The 22,441-nt window shown below is 37.9% G+C and overlaps 2 protein-coding genes across 5 annotated transcripts; both read right to left on the bottom strand.

The window, feature by feature from the left end:
* Nucleotides 1-301: 301 nt before the first annotated feature.
* LOC143419041 (polymeric immunoglobulin receptor-like) lies at nt 302-12,258 on the bottom strand. 3 transcript variants are annotated; one of them, XM_076885112.1, is made up of 8 exons: nt 11,970-12,258; nt 11,418-11,747; nt 10,844-11,164; nt 10,464-10,757; nt 4,490-4,525; nt 4,316-4,396; nt 4,147-4,223; nt 302-1,904 (listed from the first exon to the last, which is right to left on the bottom strand). In XM_076885112.1, exons 1-8 carry the CDS (start codon nt 12,004-12,006, stop codon nt 1,797-1,799), a joined length of 1,284 nt encoding a protein of 427 aa, XP_076741227.1. In that variant the 5' UTR covers nt 12,007-12,258; the 3' UTR covers nt 302-1,796. The 3 variants fall into 3 exon arrangements, with proteins under 3 accessions (XP_076741227.1, XP_076741228.1, XP_076741229.1); XM_076885113.1 differs by having other exon boundaries at nt 4,147-4,220; XM_076885114.1 differs by lacking the exons at nt 302-1,904; nt 4,147-4,223; nt 4,316-4,396; nt 4,490-4,525 and adding an exon at nt 7,767-10,208.
* A 3,427-nt stretch (nt 12,259-15,685) lies between these two features.
* Nucleotides 15,686-21,705, bottom strand: LOC101476652 (polymeric immunoglobulin receptor-like). 2 transcript variants are annotated; one of them, XM_076885115.1, is made up of 8 exons: nt 21,628-21,705; nt 21,097-21,423; nt 20,495-20,815; nt 20,115-20,408; nt 18,178-18,222; nt 17,725-17,814; nt 17,553-17,629; nt 15,686-15,946 (listed from the first exon to the last, which is right to left on the bottom strand). In XM_076885115.1, the coding sequence occupies exons 1-7, from the start codon at nt 21,662-21,664 to the stop codon at nt 17,589-17,591; spliced, it is 1,155 nt and encodes a 384-aa protein (XP_076741230.1). In that variant the 5' UTR covers nt 21,665-21,705; the 3' UTR covers nt 15,686-15,946; nt 17,553-17,588. The 2 variants fall into 2 exon arrangements, with proteins under 2 accessions (XP_076741230.1, XP_004539123.3); XM_004539066.3 differs by lacking the exon at nt 15,686-15,946 and having other exon boundaries at nt 16,801-17,629.
* Between the last annotated feature and the right edge of the window lie 736 nt (nt 21,706-22,441).

Here is a 22,441-nt window from a genome sequence, read left to right as displayed (position 1 = left end):
TTGTTATCCTGAGAAATCATGAGGCAATTTTATATAATATACTGCAATTTTTATTAAACATATAAAATGCATTTAGTAGATTTGAAAAATGCTATATACATATATACACACACGTATATATATATATATATATATATATATATATATATATATATATATGTGTGTGTGTGTGTGTGTGTGTGTGTGTGTTTTACTTTTCACTGCTGTATTTTTGACTCCAAATGTCTAAAACTGACACTCTAACAAAGTGGGGACTTCTTTAAATAGTTCAAAACAATAAAGCAAACCAAAAACTAATATATAAAATAGAATAAAAGGTAATGTTTTATTACTGTATGCAAACAAATTTGATTGTGTTCCACTTTTGTATTTGTTCACTTAAAAATCATGTGAGATTTTGCATTATTAGATTTTCACATTAAAAAAACAGCAGATATTTTTATGAACACTAAGCAATTAAAATCAAAGCTACTACAGATGCGAGCGCTACTTCCAGTTTATAATTGTTTTTATACCTCTTTGCCAGAACATATTCTAATTATAGTTATACAGTGGACATGAACATAATGCGTAGACTCTCAGCTTTCATTTGAGGGTATCCACAGTCAAATTGAATAAAGAGTTTTGGAGTTTCAGCTTCTTAACATGTGCCAACCGCTTTATAAAGGGACCAGAAGTAACTGGACAACTCAAAGGCTGTTTCATGGGCACGTGTGGGCACTTCCTGTATTATGTCATTCTTAATTAAGCAGATAAAGGGCCTGGAGTTGATTTGATGTGTCATGCTTGCATTTGGAATATTTTGCTGTGAACAAACAACATGCATCCAAAGGAGTTCTCCATGCAGGTGAAAAAAGCCATCCTTAAGCTGAGAAAACAGAAAAACCCATCTGAGAAATTGCTTCAATGTTTGAAATGATAATATCTACAGTTTGGTACATCCTGAGAAAGAAAGAAAGAAAGAAAGAAAGAAAGAAAGAAAGAAAGAAAGAAAGAAAGAAAGCAAGCGCTGGTAAACTCAGCAACGCAAGAAGACCTGGATGTCCATGGAAGACAACTTTGGTAGATGATCGCAGAATCATTTCATGGTGAAGAGAAACCCTTTTACAACAGCCAACCAAGTGACAGCACTCTCCAGGATGTAGGTGTATCGATATCCAAGTCTACGCTGGCGTGGAATGGCTTATGATCCAAAGCATTCCACATCTTCTGTAAAACACGGCAGAGGCAGTGTGCTTGGGCGTGCATGACTGCCAGTGGCACTGGGACACTAGTGTTTATTAATGATGTGACACAGGACAGAAGCAGCCAAATGAATTCTGAGGTGTTCAGACATACTGTCTGCTCAAATCAGGCCAAATGCAGTCAAATTGATTGGGCAGATGGACTTGTACAAATGGACAATGACCCAAAACATACAGACAAAGCAACCCAGGAGTTTATTAAACCAAAGATGTGGAATATTTTTGAATGGCCAAGTGGGTGACCTGATCTTAACCCAAGTGGGCGTGCATTTTATTTGTTAAAGACTAAAAGAAGGAAACCCAGCACCTGGTGATGTCCATGAGTTCAAGACTTGGGGGTGTAATTGCCAGCAAAGGGTTTCAATCATGTATTAGAAATTAACATTTTATTTTCACCTATTTAATTTGTCCAATTACTTTTGAGTCTCTTCAGCTGCATCTGAGTTGTTTCATTTGAAGAACCAAAATGAGAAAATAGTTGTCTCTGTCCAAATATTTGTGGACTGAACTGTATCTTCTGTTGGGTTTATGGAAATTTTCATTGCAGTAGATTTATTCACTTGCGGTCAAGTTTTCGTAGTGTACTTCTACATCTACTTCTTCATAGACGTTACTGGTGCTTTGGTCATTGGAGGTCACCACACCTTGATTTTTATAAATCTAAAAAAGAATCAAGACACATTAAACAGAACAAATGAATGACACGTGTTGCAGAGAAATGAGTTGTGGACACATTTAGAAATGTTCTACAATTACACTAAAGCCAGTAGAAGTATTTCCTTATGGTTGTACACCTTAACAGTGAGTCAAGTTGTAGTGTAGACGTAGGGGTGGGTTTTGATTATAATTTTTCCAATTAAAGTCGATTCTAGCTTGAATAAGGCGATATTGATTCATTAAAATCCTGAATCAATTTTTAAGTATAAATTTATTTTGCCCGAAACGCCAGAATCTCAGGTTGAACCTCAGAAAAATTTCGACAACCACCAAACAGCTAAAACAGTAAATGAGAGCAGGTACACAGATTCTGCACAAAGACGTTAAGGACCCGCCGACGCATCAGAATCAGTGAGATGTCGGCTTTCTCACCCGATGGCACGTACATGCTGCTGAAAGCCGACAGCTCACTGATTCCGATGCGTCGGGTCTGCGCTTTGTGTTTATGTCTTTTTTTGTGCTACATTCTGAAACTGCAGGTTTTTGTCTCTCTCCAACCAAAATTGACGGAACCAGGAGCAAAACAAGATGCAAACTGGCTTCAGATTTTCGCTTCACATGAACGTCATGAATTCCCTCTTACTTTGTCTCCACCACGATAAAATCACACTTCAAGCACAGCTCTCTCTCTCTCTCTCTCAGTATATTTCAAGAACAGTTTCCCATCTCAAATATCTGCTTTTTGCATTATTTGCTTGCTAATTACCCACCGTTGTGTACAGTGCTGTCGGCTGCTGTTTTTTTATTTATTTATTTTTCTAAATTACTTCTGACAAAAAAGCCTCACTTCTGGTGGTCAATACTGAAGAAATGTAAACTTTATCAAATTATGCAAAATTGAAAAATACTTAGCTGTGTCTCTAATAGAGCCTCTGTAACTTTGCTCTGCTTCACTTCAGCAGCATCAGGTAATGTTCATATGTTGAGTCATGGTTTTCTTCAGTTTTTGTTCTACTGCAGAATATTTTTAAGGTTATCTGCTATAAAAAGCCAGGCCAGGAAAATCTCCTTCAAGGTTTTCTGTGTTTTATCCTCAGTTACTTTGACACATATGGCATCTGCTGTGATGCTTACACCTTTGATAAAGTTTCACAAGTGTCAATTTTATTTTTATAGATATAAAAATATGGATAAGTGTGATCACTTATCCATATTTTTATAGATATAAAAATAAAATTTGCATATGTCTATTGTATATTGTATATTGTATATGTATATGTCTGACTGTCTGAGGCAAAATTTCCCATCGAATCGAGTCGTGGTTCAAATCGAATCTTGGATCAAATCAAATAAGGACCTTAGGAATTGGAATCGAATCGATTCTAGAAATCAGTGACGATACCCAGCCCTATGTACACGTCTGTCCTTGAGATTGTTTCTTTCCTACCTCTCCCAGGCTTGTTCCATAATGTGTCACTTTCATTGAATTTACTGATTTCACTCCAGTTCTTGACATTTTAAAATCCTGTAATAACTTTCTACATCTAAAAGTATTTTTCTCAAGTTTAAACAGATTTGCTGAAGTTTTTGAACTGTTTGTAAACTGGAACATAACCCAAAGTTTTAACCACATCCTTGCATAGCAGCAGTGCTGTGGCTGAATGAAAAAGGTCAGTTTTAATAGGGCTTATTATACTGACTGTGATAGTCACAGGTGCTGTCTTGTGTGGAAAAATGTCGCCACCCAGTGGACACTAGAGGGACAATAAATAATGAACAGAGAAGCAATTCAATGGTCACATTGGCTGAAGTCAGGAAAGTTTCTGTTAGGCTGCCACTATAGTTGTCTTATAAACATCAGAAACACTGCATTGATTCTGGTATTATTTCCCCCAAATGTTTCTGTGAAAGTGTGCAAATTAGTTTGTTTAGAAATGCTGTGTTGAAAATCACTTGTTCTGTTTAAAAAAAAAAAAAAAAAACACCTGTGAAAATATTTTACAAAAACATTCATTTTCATAGGGTGGGGCTAATAATTGTGTCCTCATCTGTAAATGAATGTAGACATAACAAATCCAAATGGGAGATCCAATTAAATTCCAATTGTCCCACATTCCAAACTAATCTTGCATATTAAACCTAACAAACAGTAAAAAATCAGTTATTTTTTTAATCCTAAATATTCATAATTGAGTGTGAGACAAACATACTTCTCTATTAAGACTTTACACTTTAGTTTTCTTACTTCACTTTGTGCTGCACCAATCACCTTCTTTGAACTCTTTTTCCTAGATGCATTTCTCCGCAGGGAGAGAACAGCTTCTGAAAACACACAGCATTAAATATGGTTATGCTGTATTTGCATGCACATTTGAGTGTAAGGGTCTCTCTGTGCATATGAATATAAAAGATACCTTCAATCCTGGAACGTCTGTACTTATAAACAAGAACGAGGATACATATCAAAAGCAGTACAGGGGGTATCACATAGAGTGCTGAAAAACAAACAAACAAAAAACTATTGTTCTCATAACACAGAAGTACACATTGACAGTCATACATATATAATATATCTTTAAGTTATTTACCTGTGTTTTTTTTCCCCAGAGTGCTCTGTGGAAAGACTGCAAGAGAAAATAACTATAAGTGCTCTTAGCAACTTTGTTTTAACACAGACTTTAATACAATGGCAGGAGATGATAAACTAAAAATGTATCACGTGCCGCTCACTCTTTCCTTCCTGTCTCATTATGTAGAAAGAATTTCATTATTATCTTTAGTATGTAGCAGGTCAAATCTACTTATAACATGTGAAATATAGAGTGGGGAAAATAATTATTTGATCCTCTGCAATATCCAAATGAACAGAATCAACTTTTTGGGATATGGATTCAATTGTGTCATATTCCGAGGTAAGCTTAGGTAGCATGTGGGGATCTAGCCTGGGGACCCTTACTAGATACATGCCCTTGTGAGGATAAAAGCAATGACTGCAAAAGAAGTCTGCAACATTTTTCGCTCACAGTTTAAAGTAAATAAATAAATAACCCAAAACCTTGCAAATCCTGTTGGTGTAAATACTCTATTTTTCATTACTTTTGATGCCACCTTTCTTTACTCATCATTACAGTTTTTCTCAAATGCTAAAACACAAAAGCCAATCCTGTAACCCAAATGACCAGTAGTCTAAACACATTTACTAAATGTAGCCACCATATTCCAGTACCATAAACACATGTCACATGAAGACACAATTCACAAAACACAACCCTCTGTACTCATAAATCTAAACACATTTTTCCTTGCTAAAACACATGTTGCAAAACAACTCTGCTCATATTCTCAAATGAAAGCCCATGTGATGCAAAATGCTTGCCACAGTCACCAATCTTTGAACACAGGGAACACACCTGGCGTCAGTCACTACACACAATGACTCAAAATTGAAGACACTTGTTGCTAATGCTGTACCCACATGTAAAAGCAAGTTCAGAGTGCACAGTATGCTGAAGATTCCAAACAAACACAATGGATGAAGGCAGAGTCAGGGGAAGAGGAATTTGATGCAGAGGAGGGAGAAGAGCTGGCCCTGGAAGAAGAGGAGCAGGCCAATGAGGAAGAGGAGTTCAAATGAGAGGAGGAAGAGGAGCGACCAACGAGGAAGAGGAGAAGGCCAACATGGGAGAGGAGAAGGTCCAGGAGGGAGAGCAAGACAACCTCGCACCATCATTACGGACGAGATGCGAGCAACAGCTCAGCGACATGATGCCGCACAGTGATTGTGGTGTGTGTGTGGTGTGAATAACGTAAATAAAAAAACTTCACACCCTGTTCATGTTTTCAAGATTACTGTTGTGTGCATTAGATTCTGTTTTTGCATTGAGTTGTGTTACAGTAGTGTACGTACATGCAGGATTTTCTATAGATTTATACTACTCATATGAAACTCACAAATCTAAATGCCTAATCCTCTGCAGAGATCTACGACGATCTGTTACTGTATAGTTTCTAAAATATGCATTGGCAGTTATGAAACAAAGAACCTTCTCACAAATTGAGCATTGTGTTTTCAATTGTTTTGCTGTAGTGTGTAATGCTGTGTATAGTGTTTACAGTTTTGACAGCTTCGAGCTGCTCTCTTGGTGTGGGAGTTTGAGTTTTGCAGTGGGAAGGTGTGGTTGTGTTTATGTAGCTTTAGAGAAGGGTGTTGTGTTTGGACATTGGGGAACATGGTGGTAACGTTTGTGAAATGTGTTTTAGCATTTGGGAAAAACTGTAAACAGAAACTATCAATTATTGAGCCAACCAAGCCCATACAATGAAAGCAGTTTGTCAAAGAAACTTATTGTACAGAACAACCTCTGCACTAATTAGTTGATTAACAGTTCAGCATAACTGCTTAAAAACACAGCTACATAGAGGTGAATGGTGTCATTACCATGATTTTTTTTAGCGAGAGTAGTACAAAACTATAAAAAGTCCAATCACACAGGGTTTTTTGCCATGTAGGTGTTTTTAAACCAGATACACAAAGGAACTACTTATGCAAACAAGGACTCTGAGCACTCATTTATTTACAACCTGTGACTGACAGTTTGTTAGGAAATAACCACAATGTGGATAACCTTCTAGTCCTACTCTTATAATCAATGTTACACTAATACATCACCAGCAGGGGGCTCACTGTGACAGACTATCCAGCAATACTGCAGGTAAGGGAAGGAAATTGATTTTCTTGGCTTCTCTGAAGGATATCCGTCAAAGGCGAGTGCTTGGCTGTTTACACATTACACATATCTGTGTATTATGGCCCTTTTACTTTTCACTGCTCTATTTTTCAATCCAAATGTCCTAAACTGACACTCTAACAAAGTATATATAATGGAATGCCCTTTAGGAAAATATTATATATATATATTCCAACCAAAGTCTGAATATATAGAATGATCTTCTGCATATATAGAATGAAACTTGAATATATACAATGAAACTTGAATATATACAATGATCTTTTGAATATATAGAATGAAACTTGAATATATACAATGAAACTTGAATATATACAATGAAACTTGAATATATAGAATGATCTGTTGAATATATAGAATGAAACTTGAATATATAGAATGATCTGTTGAATATATAGAATGAAACTTGAATATATAGAATGAAACTTGAATATATAGAATGATCTTTTGAATATATAGAATGAAACTTGAATATATACAATGAAACTTGAATATATAGAATGAAACTTGAATATATACAATGAAACTTGAATATATACAATGATCTTTTGAATATATAGAATGAAACTTGAATATATACAATGAAACTTGAATATATACAATGAAACTTGAATATATAGAATGATCTGTTGAATATATAGAATGAAACTTGAATATATAGAATGATCTGTTGAATATATAGAATGAAACTTGAATATATAGAATGAAACTTGAATATATAGAATGATCTTTTGAATATATAGAATGAAACTTGAATATATAGAATGAAACTTGAATATATAGAATGATCTTTTGAATATATAGAATGAAACTTGAATATATAGAATGAAACTTGAATATATAGAATGAAACTTGAATATATAGAATGATCTGTTGAATATATAGAATGAAACTTGAATATATAGAATGAAACTTGAATATATAGAATGAAACTTGAATATATAGAATGAAACTTGAATATATAGAATGATCTGTTGAATATATAGAATGAAACTTGAATATATAGAATGATCTGTTGAATATATAGAATGAAACTTGTATATATAGAATGAAACTTGAATATATAGAGTGAAACTTGAATATATAGAATGAAACTTGAATTTATAGAATGTATGAACCTCATTTTTAGAGATGATGTGTTTCTGAATTCTCTGCCTTTACAAAATGGCATCAGCTGAACTATTTCAGTACTTTTTAGAGCTTGACAACTGTTTTGCGACAGGAGGAGTCAGGACGCCAGGTCAGGGGGGGAGATATCATCACCCCCACCCGAGAGTGGGTACATAGCCCCAAGTGCGATAGGAGAAGGATCGTTGAGTGCCAGAGGAACTGACCTGAAAAATAGGATCATGGCCAAGCTTAAAACCTGGATCCCCCACAGCCGGTTACCAAGATTACGTGAAGTACCCTCAGAAGGTCTGCTAGATGATGTTAATGCAGCACTACGGACAATACCTACAACCACGATTACCGACACTAACAAGCTGATCTACAATACGGCAGCAGTGATCAGTGAGATGCTTGGCTACAAGTTGAACAGCCACAAGGGGCCGTACCCTCCATGGAGAAGGAGGCTAGAAAGCAAGATCAAAGTAGCACGGAGGGAGGTTAGCCAACTAATGGAGTTGCAGAAAGGTGCGACAAAGAAGGTGCATAAGACTCACAGCCTTGGCCAGCCGCTTGAGGAGGTACACCAGAGAGATAGAAGGCAGGAGAATAAACCAGCTGTTCTCCACAGAACCAGCAAAGGTGTACTCTCAGTGGCAAGGGAACAATAATAATAAGAGAACAGCACCACCAAGGCTGGAGACGGAGCAATACTGGAAGAGCATATGGGAGAAGGACGCAACCCAGTGGCTAGTGGATCTGAGGGCAGACCATAGCGACCTCCCTGAACAGGGTCCAGTAACCATCACAGTGGCAGATATCCAAGAAAGGGTCTCCAGTATGAAGAGTTGGACAGCACCAGGGCCCGACATGGTTCACACCTACTGGCTAAAGAAGCTGACTGCACTCCATGAGCGTCTGGCAGCACAAATGAACCAGCTGCTAGTTAACGAGAGACACCCGGAATGGCTAACCGAAGGTCGGACGGTCCTGATCCCCAAGGACCCCAAGAAGGGACCGGTCCCCTCCAACTACCGACCAATAACCTGCCTCAGTACCACATGGAAGCTCCTGTCAGGCATCATATCGGCTAAGATGAACAGGCACATGGGTCAATACATGGGCGGGGCACAGAAAGGAATTGGCAAGAATACCAGAGGCGCAAAACACCAGCTACTGGTAGACAGAACAGTCAGCCGAGACTGCAAGACCAGACTGACCAACCTGTGCACTGCCTGGATTGATTACAAGAAGGCCTATGACTCAATGCCCCACAGCTGGATACTGGAATGCCTAGAATTGTACAAGATCAATGGGACCCTAAGAGCCTTCATCAGGAACTCAATGGGGATGTGGCGCACAACACTAGAGGCCAACTCCAAGCCCATAGCACAAGTCACCATCAAGTGCGGGATCTACCAAGGAGATGCTCTGTCCCCACTGCTGTTCTGCATAGGCCTGAACCCCCTCAGTGAGATCATTAACAAGACTGGCTACGGATACCGACTACGGAACGGAGCAGTTGTCAGCCACTTCCTGTACATGGATGACATCAAGCTGTATGTCAAGAGTGAACGAGACATCGATTCACTGATCCACACTACCAGGATATACAGCAATGACATTGGAATGTCGTTCGGACTGGAGAAGTGTAGTCGGATGGTAACAAAGAGAGGGAAGGTAGTCAGAACTGAGGAGATTGAACTACCAGAAGGCAACATTGCAGACATAGAGGACAGTTACAAGTACCTGGGGATCCCGCAGGCGAATGGGAACCATGAAGAGGCCGCTAGAAAAGCTGCAACCACCAAGTACCTGCAGAGGGTCAGGCAAGTCCTGAGGAGTCAGCTGAATGGTAAGAACAAGATCCGGGCCATCAACACGTACGCCCTGCCTGTGATCAGGTACCCTGCTGGGGTAATAGGCTGGCCAAAGGAGGAGATAGAAGCCACTGACATAAAGACAAGAAAGCTCCTTACCATGCATGGAGGGTTTCACCCCAAGTCCAGCACCCTGAGGCTGTACGCTAAGCGGAAGGAAGGGGGCCGGGGACTGGTGAGTGTCAGCACCACAGTCCAGGATGAGACAACGAATGATGCCCCCAAGGGTGGTGGAGAATGACCGAGCTAAGATCCTGTGGGACTTCCAGATACAGATGGACAAAATGGTGGTGGCTAACCAACCGGACATAGTGGTGGTAGACAAACAGAAGAAGACGGCCGTAGTGATTGATGTAGCGGTCCCGAATGACAGCAATATCAGGAAGAAGGAACACGAGAAGCTGGAGAAATACAAAGGGCTCAGAGAAGAGCTCGAGAGGATGTGGAGGGTGAAGGTAACGGTGGTCCCCGTGGTAATCGGAGCCCTAGGTGTGGTGACTCCCAAGCTAGGCGAGTGGCTCCAGCAGATCCCGGGAATAACATCGGAGATCTCTGTCCAGAAGAGCGCAGTCCTGAGGCAGCAAAAAGTTTTGGTAGTGATTTACCAGCAGTAGTAAGGCTCAGTTGTTGTTGTTTTTTTGTTTTTGTTTATTTATTTATTTTATTCTTTGGGTGGGGAGCACTGGACTAACCGTTTTTATTAGATCAAACCTCAGACAATTGAATGATCACCTACTCTCTATTTCCATAATGGAGCTCAAACAAACACATATCCTACAAATATATTTATTGTATTATCATAGTGTGTACAAAAGTGTATAACATACCTGACAACTGAATCTTGGTGTAGTTTCCAACTCTCCACTGTGAGTCTGATCCACACCAGTATGTCCCAGCATCAGCTGCCTCCAGCTTTGAGATTATCACAATGAAAGTGCTGGAAGAAGCATCTTGTAGTGTGAATCTGCTTTGATTCTTCAGCATATCTGTGCAGCTGTTGTGCTGGTCTCCTTTGCAGAGGAACTTCCTGTTATCCCGGTGTGGTGAAGGATAAGGACACTGCAAAGTTAGTGGATGTCCCACAGTACCATTTATTTTAGTTGATTTGACACAGCAGAACTCTGTATGAATGAAAGAAAAAGGTTATTTCAGAATCATCAGATATTCAACGGATGTAATTAAATACACTGTAGCTTTGACTGCTCACCCTCAACTTCCAACAGAACTGCAGAGAAAACATTATGGGCAAAGTTTCTTCGGACACCACAAAGGTAATACCCTGAATCCTCTTGGCTCAAACTGGTGATGTTCACTGTAAATTTTTTTAACATTTTATCATCATCAAGTCTGAATCGTCCATTTTCCTTGTTGTCAGAGGTGATTAATGCCTGCTGAAGACATGTGGAGGGCCGGTTTCCTCTGCAGATGTACTTCAGGCTGTTCTGGTACTGATGCTCATACGGACAACTAATGGATTCTGAATATCCCTGATAATTCAGAATTTTGGTCACAGTATCACAGCAGTGGTCTGTCAACAGGGGTAAAAGCATCAGAAGACATGTTACACCCATTAAACAGCTGTATATATAACTTAAGGATTTCATATTGAGCTCAAGTTTATATTTCTAAACTTGTGACTGCTTTCCATCATTTGATGCTCATATAGTAGTTTAAATTTTACAGCAGAGAAACAGATAATGCTGAACAAACAGATACTATCTATGAATTCCTTATCTTTAACTGTAACTCACTTTCAGTGTGCAAAAGAAGTCTTTATTTACCTTTTACTAATTTCAGCTCGACTTCAGTGTAAATATCTTTTCCAGTTCTGCTCACGCCACACCAGTATTTCCCAGTATCCACAGAACGAAGGTCAGAGATGCTCGTTGTGAAGATTCGTGCTGTTTTGTCATCATGGATCCTGTATTTGCTTGTCACTGGATTTGATGTTGTAATAAGAACATCATCATTGCTGCCACAGTCATTCTTACACAGGTACTTCTCATAAGACTCGTAACCCTGATCATAGGAGCAGGAAACTTTAACCGCACTCCCCACATATCCAGTTACATGGATCACCCCTACTGCACTGGTCACACACCTCAGAGCAACTGGAAAAAGAATGTGAAACGTTTTTGTGTGTGTATTTTCTTTGTGGTCATCATGCAAGATTTCATACTAACAATGTTAATGCTGTATAACGAAATTACCAAGACTGAAAAAGCATTTGGCCTACTGTTCTTCTAAATTACTAGAAGAGATAGATGTACTACTTGGTCTACATCAGCCTTTGATCTTTATATTTTAGTTATTTACCAGTTTAAACAACTTACTGCAAAAGGTGAACAGCAGGTTTTGAAGTCTCCTCATCTTTGCTTTAGTTTGTCCAAATAGAGTCTTGACAGGAAATTTTCTCAGGTTTAAAAAAAATGATGGGAACAATAGGCGTTATTTAATGCCATAATAATGTGAAGGGAGGGGTAGAGCTGGACCATCAACACAGATGGAGCATTCTTAGATGGGTTTCTGAAATAGCTGACATATGCCATCTAGTGGTTAAAGAAGTTTTCACAAGCTTTCCATAATAGCATAGAATAGAATAGAATAGAATAGAATAGAATAGAATAGAATAGAATAGAATAGCCCTGTATTGTCATTGCACATGTACAATGAAATTGTGTGTGTGTTCCACACCTGCCGGAATAAAAAATAAATAGTAGACAGCAGGAATCCCTTTTTAAAGAGAAAGCTATTAAAACAAACTACCACTCTATTGCTAAGTAAAAGACAGAGACAAAAATTAATAAAAGTTAAAGTATGAAGAAAAAAGCAGGAGCAACTGAAACAGGCTGCATGCTGGTTGACATATGCGTGCTGCACAAAGAAGCTGGAGGTGTAGGACCTGATTTACCTGAAGCTCCAACCAGAGGGCAGGGGGTCAAACAGGTGGTATGCAGGTTGCAAGGGGTCACCTGTGATGGTCCTGGTTTTCCTGAGACAGGAGGAGTTGGTGATGGCCTCCAGGGGTGGCAGAGGGCAGCCACCCCTGGTGCCTTCCTGTTCTCAGTTGTGGCCCCTGCGTGCCAAACACACAGGGAGTAGGAGAGCACACTGAATCGGACTGATTGATGCCAGTTGGTGAGCAAGTCTTTGATCCAGGAGAATTTCACAGGGAGAATCTGAGGGTGGTCCAGTTTGGCATTATGGCATAGGTGTCAAACTCTGGCCCGTGGGCCAAATTTGGCCCGCAGCCTAATTACATTTGGCCCGCGAAGCCATACCAAATTACTATTAGAGCTGGCCTACTGGTATTATACAGCTAATATATATATTGTTTAGTATTAAGCTTTGCTTGTTCCATATTCAGTTTTTCAGCAAAACGTGTTTGAGTTCATAAGAAAAGATTCATTCTTATATCTGGAGGAATAAATATATTTCAATAAATATTAATGTTAGCCCGCGACTTTGTTCCAGTTTTGAATTTTGGCCCACTGTGTATTTGAGTTTGACACCCCTGCATTATGGTGTTGAATGTCAAGCTGTAGTCCAGGAAGAGCAGACAGACTGAGACTATGAGTAAGCACTTGCAGATAGTAGGAAGGAAAACCTTCCTTTTAACAGGAACAAACCTTCTGTAGAACCAGATTCAGGCAGCCACCTACTGCGACTGGTTGGGGTGAGAGGAGGAAGACAAGACAAATGCACAAGACACACAATAAATGGCACTGTTAATAGCACTGGCACTGTTATAAATTATGTCTCAAAAGAGCCATAATTTATAATAATAAAATTGACACCACAAAATGTTCAAAGTTGTAAAAATGCCTAACTAGTTAGATTTATGGTTTATTTTGGCGTTGTAAGCCATTTTTAATAAAAACTTGTCAAGTAGAATTAATTACATCCTACACACGTATGTAAGGCTGGCATAACCTTGGTCATAAACCTGTCAAAGATGACTGTAACTAAGGTGGATAAGGTCTGTGTAGAATGCCCAGAAAGTTATGTGATTCATGGGTTGTACTTCATGGAGGAGGAAAGGTACAAGGAACCTCAGTCAACATAAGTGAGGGTTCAGGAGGGCTCTCGCTCTTTCTTACTCTGTCAATCTTTTTTCAGCTTTTTTTCCCCCTCTGTTTTCTTTTTGTCTTCTTTTCTCTTTTTTCCTCTTTTTTTCCTCTCTGGCACTTTGTCTTCCACATATACATATGCGTAAGGCTCTACACCCCAGGGTCCCTTTGCTTTGTGTTGACTTGCTGTTCTGTTTGTTGAGATGTTATGTTGTTTATATGACAAACCCTGTTATTTTTCAGAGGATGTTTTTGAGTGATTTGTCATTTTGCCTATATCATTTTTCTCATACAGTAACAGTTGTCCTTTTTTTGTAATTCATCCCACATTTCTTCTATTTGGATACCATTATGGTTTAGAGTTAAAGGCTGTGGAAAATTGCCTCTTGCCTATGTGACTAAATCTATGGAATACTTAAACACCTTCAGCCTGAGGCAGTTTGCGACAAACCAACAGCTATCACATGCTAAACCCACTGCTACTCTTTAAATGGTCAAACTCATATGTCTCTGGAATCAGTCAGTTCTGTTTCTAGAGTGATATTGATTACATAAAATGCTAATGTACACTGCAGAGTTTAGAACCCAAATACAGACACATGGAAATCTAATGCAAATGAGCCTTCATTTTGGGTGGTAAAAAAATCCATAAACAGAAGAGTAAACAGGATCTAAAACTGGCTGGAAACACAGAGAGGACATTAATAACACTGGGAAAACAAAGACAAAGGACAAGCAGGTCAAGGTCACTAGGGAAAGTGGACACAAGAAGATAACAGTAATTTTAGACGGTGAATCAGGAGGGGAAGTAAACTAAACATGAGGCATTACAAATAAGAAACTATCAAATTATACACTATTTAACAATAACCATAACTAAATAGGGAAATATAAGCACATACAAGATACAGCCTCACATAGAAATTTAGGTTCACACTTCTTGAAACTGAGGGTCTCCATCTGTCTAACATGTGTGTTGTTTGAAGTTAGGGCTGCCATCACACCCAGAGTCAGAGATTCACACACCTCTCACTCTGTCTCACACATCGGTTTTCTTGCGAAACTGAAAAATAATTTCACAGTTTTAATGAAGTTATTAACTTTACTGTATAAACATGAAATCTTGCATTCTGTTCAGAGTAATGTCACAGGTCAACAGCAGCATGGTCGCTCTCCTATTCAGTTAGTAAACATGTTTACAGAGAGACATTCTTTGTCATGATGCAACTCTCATGATTCCCATTAATAATCCCAATGATCTTTGCACATTACCCAAATGTGCAAAGAATTTCCCCCATTTACAAGCTGTTTTGTTATTCAAAGATATGCGTATCTGTGTATTCAAAGAATAACATGAATATGATGATAATTGTAGTTCAATGCATCAAGTTCTGTTTCTTCCTAATTCATAAACACAGTGGACATTTGAAGACATCACATAGAACAGTGTGTGTAACATAAGCAACAACACAAATAACCTTATGCAAGAAGGTCAACAGAGACCAACAACTGATTTCGCTTCTCTAGTACATTTTAGCTCCTATTCTGTTCTGTTCTTAGTGTTAAACAATGAATATGTCATTTTCTTCTGATCACACTCCAGCCAACTGAACCAACATATGTATTTTCTCATTTTACTCACTTTCAATGTACAATTGAATTTCAGTTTGCTTTTATTTACCTGGTACCAATTTCAGCTTTATTTCAGTGTAGATAGTTTTCAAAGCTCTGGTCACCCCACACCAGTATTTCTAAGCATCGGTAGAATGAAGATCAGGGGTGGGAGTTTTGAAGACACTGTTATGTTATGATGAATTGCATATTTGTTTTTCACTAGATTTGCTGTTATAATAAAATCATAATCACTGCCACAGTGATTCTTACACAGGTATTTCTCTCAAGGTACTTCTCATAATCCTTATCAAATGTATTGTAAAACTATTGAATTCACACACTTAAGAAGCAGAGTAAATCAAATATTTGATTAGAACTTTTTTAATCCAAAAGGAAATTGGTGTGCCTTTTATATAGTCAGTGCAATTAAAAATAAAGTCACAGGATTCACTTTACACCAACTAAGCTATCACAGTGCAAATAGGCAGAAAGTGACACAGTGAATAAAATTAATGCATGAGGTGAGACGGTGAGATGGACTGTCCCCGAAGCTGAGGAGTTTTTTTTCCAGCATCCTCCTCTCTGACACACTACCTTAGCTACCTTTACCCCGCTTCTCCAGGAGACTGCACACACACACACACACACACACACACACACACACACACACACACACACACACACACACACACACACACACATATTTCTGTCATCTGGAAAGTCCATGATAGTTAGTCAGGAAAATCAAACCTACTATTTTAAACAACTTACTCTCTAAATAGCAATTTATGTTCTATCTCTAAAATGGGAGTTATTATTATTAATTTTATAAAGTTAGCTTTTAAAATTAACACACATGAAGAGAATCTGATAACAGTTCATGAGTAACAGGATTCTTTTCCAATACACTTATTTAAATACTCCACCACAATAACTGTATTCACTGCTACACAATAGCAGTGACATTGAAAGCTAAGGAAGGAAGTTTAATTTCCTGGCTCCTCTGAAGGATGTCCGTCTGCAACGGGCTGGAGGTGCTTTGAAAAACTGACCAGTTAAACAGTTTTGTGGACATGTGTTTTATTTTCTTTCTTTTTTCTTTGAATGCATCAGTAAAATATAATACTAAGCTAAACAAAAATAATTCTACTGTTAAACTTAAAATTAATTCCATGCACTTTTTTTTGCTTTGCTTATTAATTCTCTTTACACTCATGTTGATAATTTATATTCTGGTTTTTCTACAATTTTATAAAAACAGCAGATTTTGTTATGAAAATCAAGCAAAAAACAAAACAGTCTTCTGCTGAAATTTTGTATCACGGTAGATTTTTTTTTCTAGTAAAGTTTTGATAGATACTTCATCTCCACCGATATCCTCATAGTGGCTACCAGTCATCTCAGCTTCTTGAGTTCCATTAAAAACAACAACAACACAATAAACAGAACTATGAGTGACATGTATTACAGACACTTGGGATTTCATGGAAACATTTTTGAATGTTTTATTGTAGCACTACAGCCAGTGTAGAATGTTTGTCATTGTATGTCATTGCATACAAGTGTATACCTCCACTACTGAGGGAAGATACACGTATGTCTCTCCAGAATTGTAATATATTTAAAGAAAACTGAAGAAAGTACAAACAGTTGATACTTCTTTAAATACAGAATCTAAAACACAAAGACTGAAATTATCAAAACAGCAGCACATAAATTATGTATCCATGGTTCTCTAGTGTAAGTGCAGGCTGCTGGCCGATAGCCTCCCCTATGTGTCACAATAAAAGACTGCACTATGATATACTCATTCATCAACAATTAATGTCAGAAACCCACATAGAACTTAAACAAGGCCAGGGAAGCACTTCTCTTGTACATAAGTTATTTTCTTGAATACATAATTCAAGTTTCCAATTGCAATTATACTGACCTTTGTGACTTTCAGCTGTTTGCCCACTGTCACAGAACGAGACTGAACCCATGCTATAGTGTGGACTTCATCAACATTCATACATCACTTTGCTATTTTCTCAGCATCAAAAATAAAAATGTATGGGCAATGACTCCAAATGGGAGACTTCATGAAATTCCAGTTGTGCTACATTACAAATACATTTTACATATTAAATGCAACTAAAAATAAAAATCTGTCATTTATTTTATGCCCTATATTTATAATTAAGTGTATTAAAGAAACAAAACTCTATTAAGGCTTTAAACTTCTCTTACTCCACTTTCTGCTGCCCCCATCGCTTCCTCTGAGCTCTATAGCTTATTTTGGGTATTTCTGCTTGTGGCTTCATCACCTAAAAACAGAGCATTAGATTTGGTTACACTTTTTTGCGTGCTTTTCCATATTTGAATGTAAGGATCTCTCTGTGTATATGAATGTAAATGATACCTTTAACTGTGGAACGTCTGTACTTATAAAGAATAAACAGGACACACATCAGTAGGAGCACAGGGGTTACAATGTAAACCACATAGAGTGCTGGAAAAAAAAATAAAACAGAACACTGTAAAAGCATTTTTAAAGCAAGCATTTTCCAAAGCATTCAATTTTCACAGGCATAACAGCAGAACTGTGGGCTTAGTTTACATAATGGTTTCGTTATCTTTTTATTAAAAGTTATGTGTATTTTAACTTAAGTGTTGCATTGATGCACACATCCATTTGATTTTTAATTTGAATTAGAATTTTTTTTTTCACATTAGCTTGAATTAGGCCCAGCATGCACTCAAAACCACATGTTAACCCTAATTATATTGTGGAAATGTACTTATTTTGCTATTACTGTTGTCATAGCATTTAGCAGCTAACTAACAGACACATATACTGTATCTTTAGCTTTACCTGGGTTATTTGTTTCCAGAGTTCCCAGAGTGTGCTGCAGAAAAACTGTAGGAGAAAGCAACTTTATTTCAACAATTAAAAAAAATGACCACGGCAACTCACACATCTGTGGGATTGCTCTGTTCTATGTTTCAGCCTATGATGTTGATGCCAACATGGCACGACTGAAGGGATATTTTGAATCCTACAAGAATCCCAAACTGTTGTTCCAGTCAACTGAATCGAACTAAAAATTAAAATATAGGAAAAAGGCACAACCACTGTCTAGATCAGCACTACTGTTGCAACGCAACCAGAAATACCGTCTTTGGTTCCTTGCTATACTCCTAGATGCTGAGATCAAAGGTTTTGTTCTAGATTTCATGGTGCCAAAAAGTCCTTCACAATTGTTTTCCTGATACTGTAGCAAAGAGAAGTGTACAGGAAGTGTACAGTACACAGTGATATGACCCTCAAAGTTGACACAGTTTTCAACACAACTTATTCATATTCAATAAACCTGTGCATATTGTGTTGATAAAACATGACTGACACATGTTTAGATGAAGTAAGTTGAGCTCTTGGAATTTTTTAATCTTTCACAATTTTGTCACTTTATTCCAACACTATTCAATAACTTTCACCCCATTCATTAATTTTCACTTGGTCACTTAAATACTACATGTTGTCTTCATATTACATAATGTTCAACAAAGTCTAGAGTCTGGTTAACATAAAAATTTAATGGGTTTACAACAACTTCTATCTTCCTTTATCTGGATTGCAGGGGGGCTGGGCCATAACCTGGAAGTGATAGGGTAAGAGGCAGGGTAAACTCTGGAGAGTTTGCTAGTCTATCACATGGAGACAAACAATCATTTGCACTCACATTCACGCTTATGGATTATTTAGAATCACCAATTAATCTATCTCTAATAACTGCATGACTTTTAACTGTGGGAGGAAACCAGAATACCCAGTGGGAACCAACTGCACACTAGCAAGATTGTGGATTTGAACCCAGAACCTTCTTGCTTGAGGCAACAGCACTAACCATCATGCCACAAGCTGTCAATTGAGGCTTAACAAAAGTAGGAAAGCTATGAATTACAAGGCTTGATGCAGAATTTTCTGTACACTATTGTCCTTGACAGGTTAAACCATAATACATAGCGATAGCATACACGTGGTGTGTGTGTAGTTTTCTGTCTTTCATAACTCCAGTGATTTTCCTGCAGTTTGAAATCTTGTGTGATCTTGTGAATTTAATGTAGCTGTCGATTGTACTCAAGATGTTATGAGAGTTTATAAATGACGAAGAAATAAGGCTATTAAAAGGCAAAAAAAGTGCAATGATAGCCTTTTCATTGTATAAAGACATGAACGACTAGCAAAAATGACTTACAATTTTGAACATATGGAATAGGAATTGACTGCTAAAGAGCAAACAATATAAGTGTTAATAGTTAATTCAGCAAAACTAATTTTCTGTAATTGTAAACAAATATGGTTTAAAACAGCGCTTATGTTGTTGCCATAGGGTTTAGAACAGTAACCTTAATCAGTACATCACAGAGTCTGTGGCATCACTACTTTGAAAGTGACCATTCACACTAGGATCCCTCATACTTTGGCCTCCACTCTTCAAACTATATAAAGCTAGCTGATTGGAGAAGCCAGGATTCAGCTTCAAAAGCAGAGTTACCTGCAACTGTGTGAATCTGCAAACAGATGACTTCTTGCATGCATGGTTGCTGAGTTCTTAGCACTGATTTTGAATTTACATGCAAAGAATTTAATTCACAAGTGGCAGTGAATACCTGTTCCAACAATTATTATTTCAGAGTGATTTACCAGCAGCGGTAAGTTTGTGGTTCGACAACTGAACTGATCTCAAGTAAGAACATAGCATACAAATCTATTCATTACATTATCCCATATAAAAGTGTCCAACTCACCCGATAGCTCCATCTTGGTGTAGTTTCCAATTTTCCACTGTGAATCTGACCCACACCAGTATGTCCCAGCGTCAGCTGCTTCCAGCTCTGCAATCATCACCAAGAAAGAGCTGGAAGAAACATTATCATGGACAGTGAACCTGCTTTGATTGGTCATGTCCATGCAGCTGTTGTGCTGATCTCCCTTACAGAGGAACTTCCTGTTATCCCGGTGTTGTGGAGAATAAGGACACTGCAAAGTTAGTGGCTGCCCCACAGTACCATTTAGTTTAGTTGATTTGACACAGCAGAACTCTGTATAAATGAAAGAAAAAGATTATTTCAGAATTATCAAATATTCAACTGATGTAATTAAATGCACAGAAGCTTTGACTGCTCACCCTCAACTTCCAACAGAACTGCAGAGAAAACATCCAAGTCAAAGTTTCTTTGGACACCACAAAGGTAATACCCTGAATCCTCTTGGCTCAAACTGGTGATGTTCACTGTAAATTCTTTTAACATTTTATCATCATCAAGTCTGAATCGTCCATTTTCCTTGTTGTAAGAGGTGATTAGTGCCTGCTGAAGACATGTGGAGGGCCGGTTTCCTCTGCAGATGTACTTCAGGCTGTTCTGGTACTGACGCTCATACGGACAACTAATGGATTCTGAATATCCCTGATAATTCAGAATTTTGGTCATAGTATCACAGCAGCGGTCTGTCAACAGGGGTAAAAGCATCAGAAGACATGTTACACAAACAGCTGTATATAAAACTTAAGGATTTTATATTCAACTCAATGCGGAAGTTTATATTTCTAAACTTGTGACTGCTTTCCATCATTTGATGCTCATATAGTGGTTTAAATTTTACAGCAGAGAAACAGATAATGCTGAACAAACAGAAACTATCTATGAATTCCTTATCTTTAACTGTAACTCCTGAATCCCTGTAACTCGCTTTCAGTGTGCAACAGAATTTGACCAAGTTTTTGTTTACCTTTTACTAGTTTCAGCTCGACTTCAGTGTAGACATCTTTCAAAAATCTTTTCACTCCACACCAGTATTTCCCGGCATCCATGGAACGAAGATCAGAGATGGTCGTTGTGAAGATTCGTGCTATTTTGTCATCATGTATCATGTATTTATATTTCACTGGGTTTGTTGTTGTAATAAGAACATCACCCCTGCCACAACTGTTCTTACAGAGGTACTTCTCATATGATTCATAACCCGGATCATAAGAGCAGGAAATGTTAACCTCTCTTCTCAGATATCCAGTGACATTGAGCACCCCTACTGCACTGGTCGCACATCTCAGAGAAACTAGAAAGATAATGTGAAAACAAAAAAATAATTTAAATTTTGTCATGTCAGCTGTCGTGATAGCAATGCTATTGTTGTATAAAGACATTACCAAGAACAATACCGGGTGTGTCATACAGCTCCTCAATACTAAAAAAGTAAAATGTACCATTCAAACTACATCTGTTGTTAATCTTTATATATTTACTCATTTAAAGGACTTACTGCAGAGGATGAAAAGCAGGTTTTGAAGGCTCCACATCTTTGCGTTGCACACAATATTATGCACACAATAGGAGTCCCTTCTTGCCACAGGAGTTTGAAAGGAGGGGTGGAATTCGACCTTTAACACAGAGGAGGTAGAGCATTCTTACTTGGGCTTTCCCTAAAAGTAAGTAGCAGTCATTTTTGAAACAGCTGACACATATCCTCTTATGGTAGAGGAAGTATTCAAACGTTTTACATAAACATCACTGTTAAAAAAAGTGAAACAGCTACATTGCATGAAATTAATTTTGTATATCTGAGAAACATTTGTGTTTGAAGATTATTGTGCTGTGTTCTCAGTTCATTAATTTCCTGGTTTGTTAATATTCAGAAAACAGTCTTAAAAGTGACCATTACACCTGTCTCATTATCATTCACGCGTTCTCTCTTGCCTCTACTCACTTCCATTTGTCTCCTTTTCAGTGCATTTATTTTTTAAGGCAAGCTTCTTGTCTGTAAAACTCTCTGTGAAAAAACAAAAAACATACCTTGTATTCCAAAGTTTTGTAAATTCAGGTCGACTTGCAGCCTAGGTTTTACTCGTTCCACATGCACTTGTGGACACTCTTATGTTTTCAGCATGAAATTAGTTATAGGAAAAATATGGTTTCAGCTAACTTTTATTTATTGCACAGAAGTCCAATAACAGCACACTGCTCAGGTTTAGATCAGGGAGTCTGTCTCTTTCATGCCCCTCCAGGTTTTCTTAATTGTTCATGTGAGAGTTAATGTCTCCTTGTAAGATGACAGAGTCCCCACACAAAGTAAATTC

Source organism: Maylandia zebra, linkage group LG6 (assembly GCF_041146795.1).
Source record: "Maylandia zebra isolate NMK-2024a linkage group LG6, Mzebra_GT3a, whole genome shotgun sequence".
NCBI lineage: Eukaryota > Metazoa > Chordata > Actinopteri > Cichliformes > Cichlidae > Maylandia > Maylandia zebra.
The sequence above is the reverse complement of the archived record's forward strand: the minus strand, read 5'-3'. Positions and strand labels throughout refer to the sequence as shown.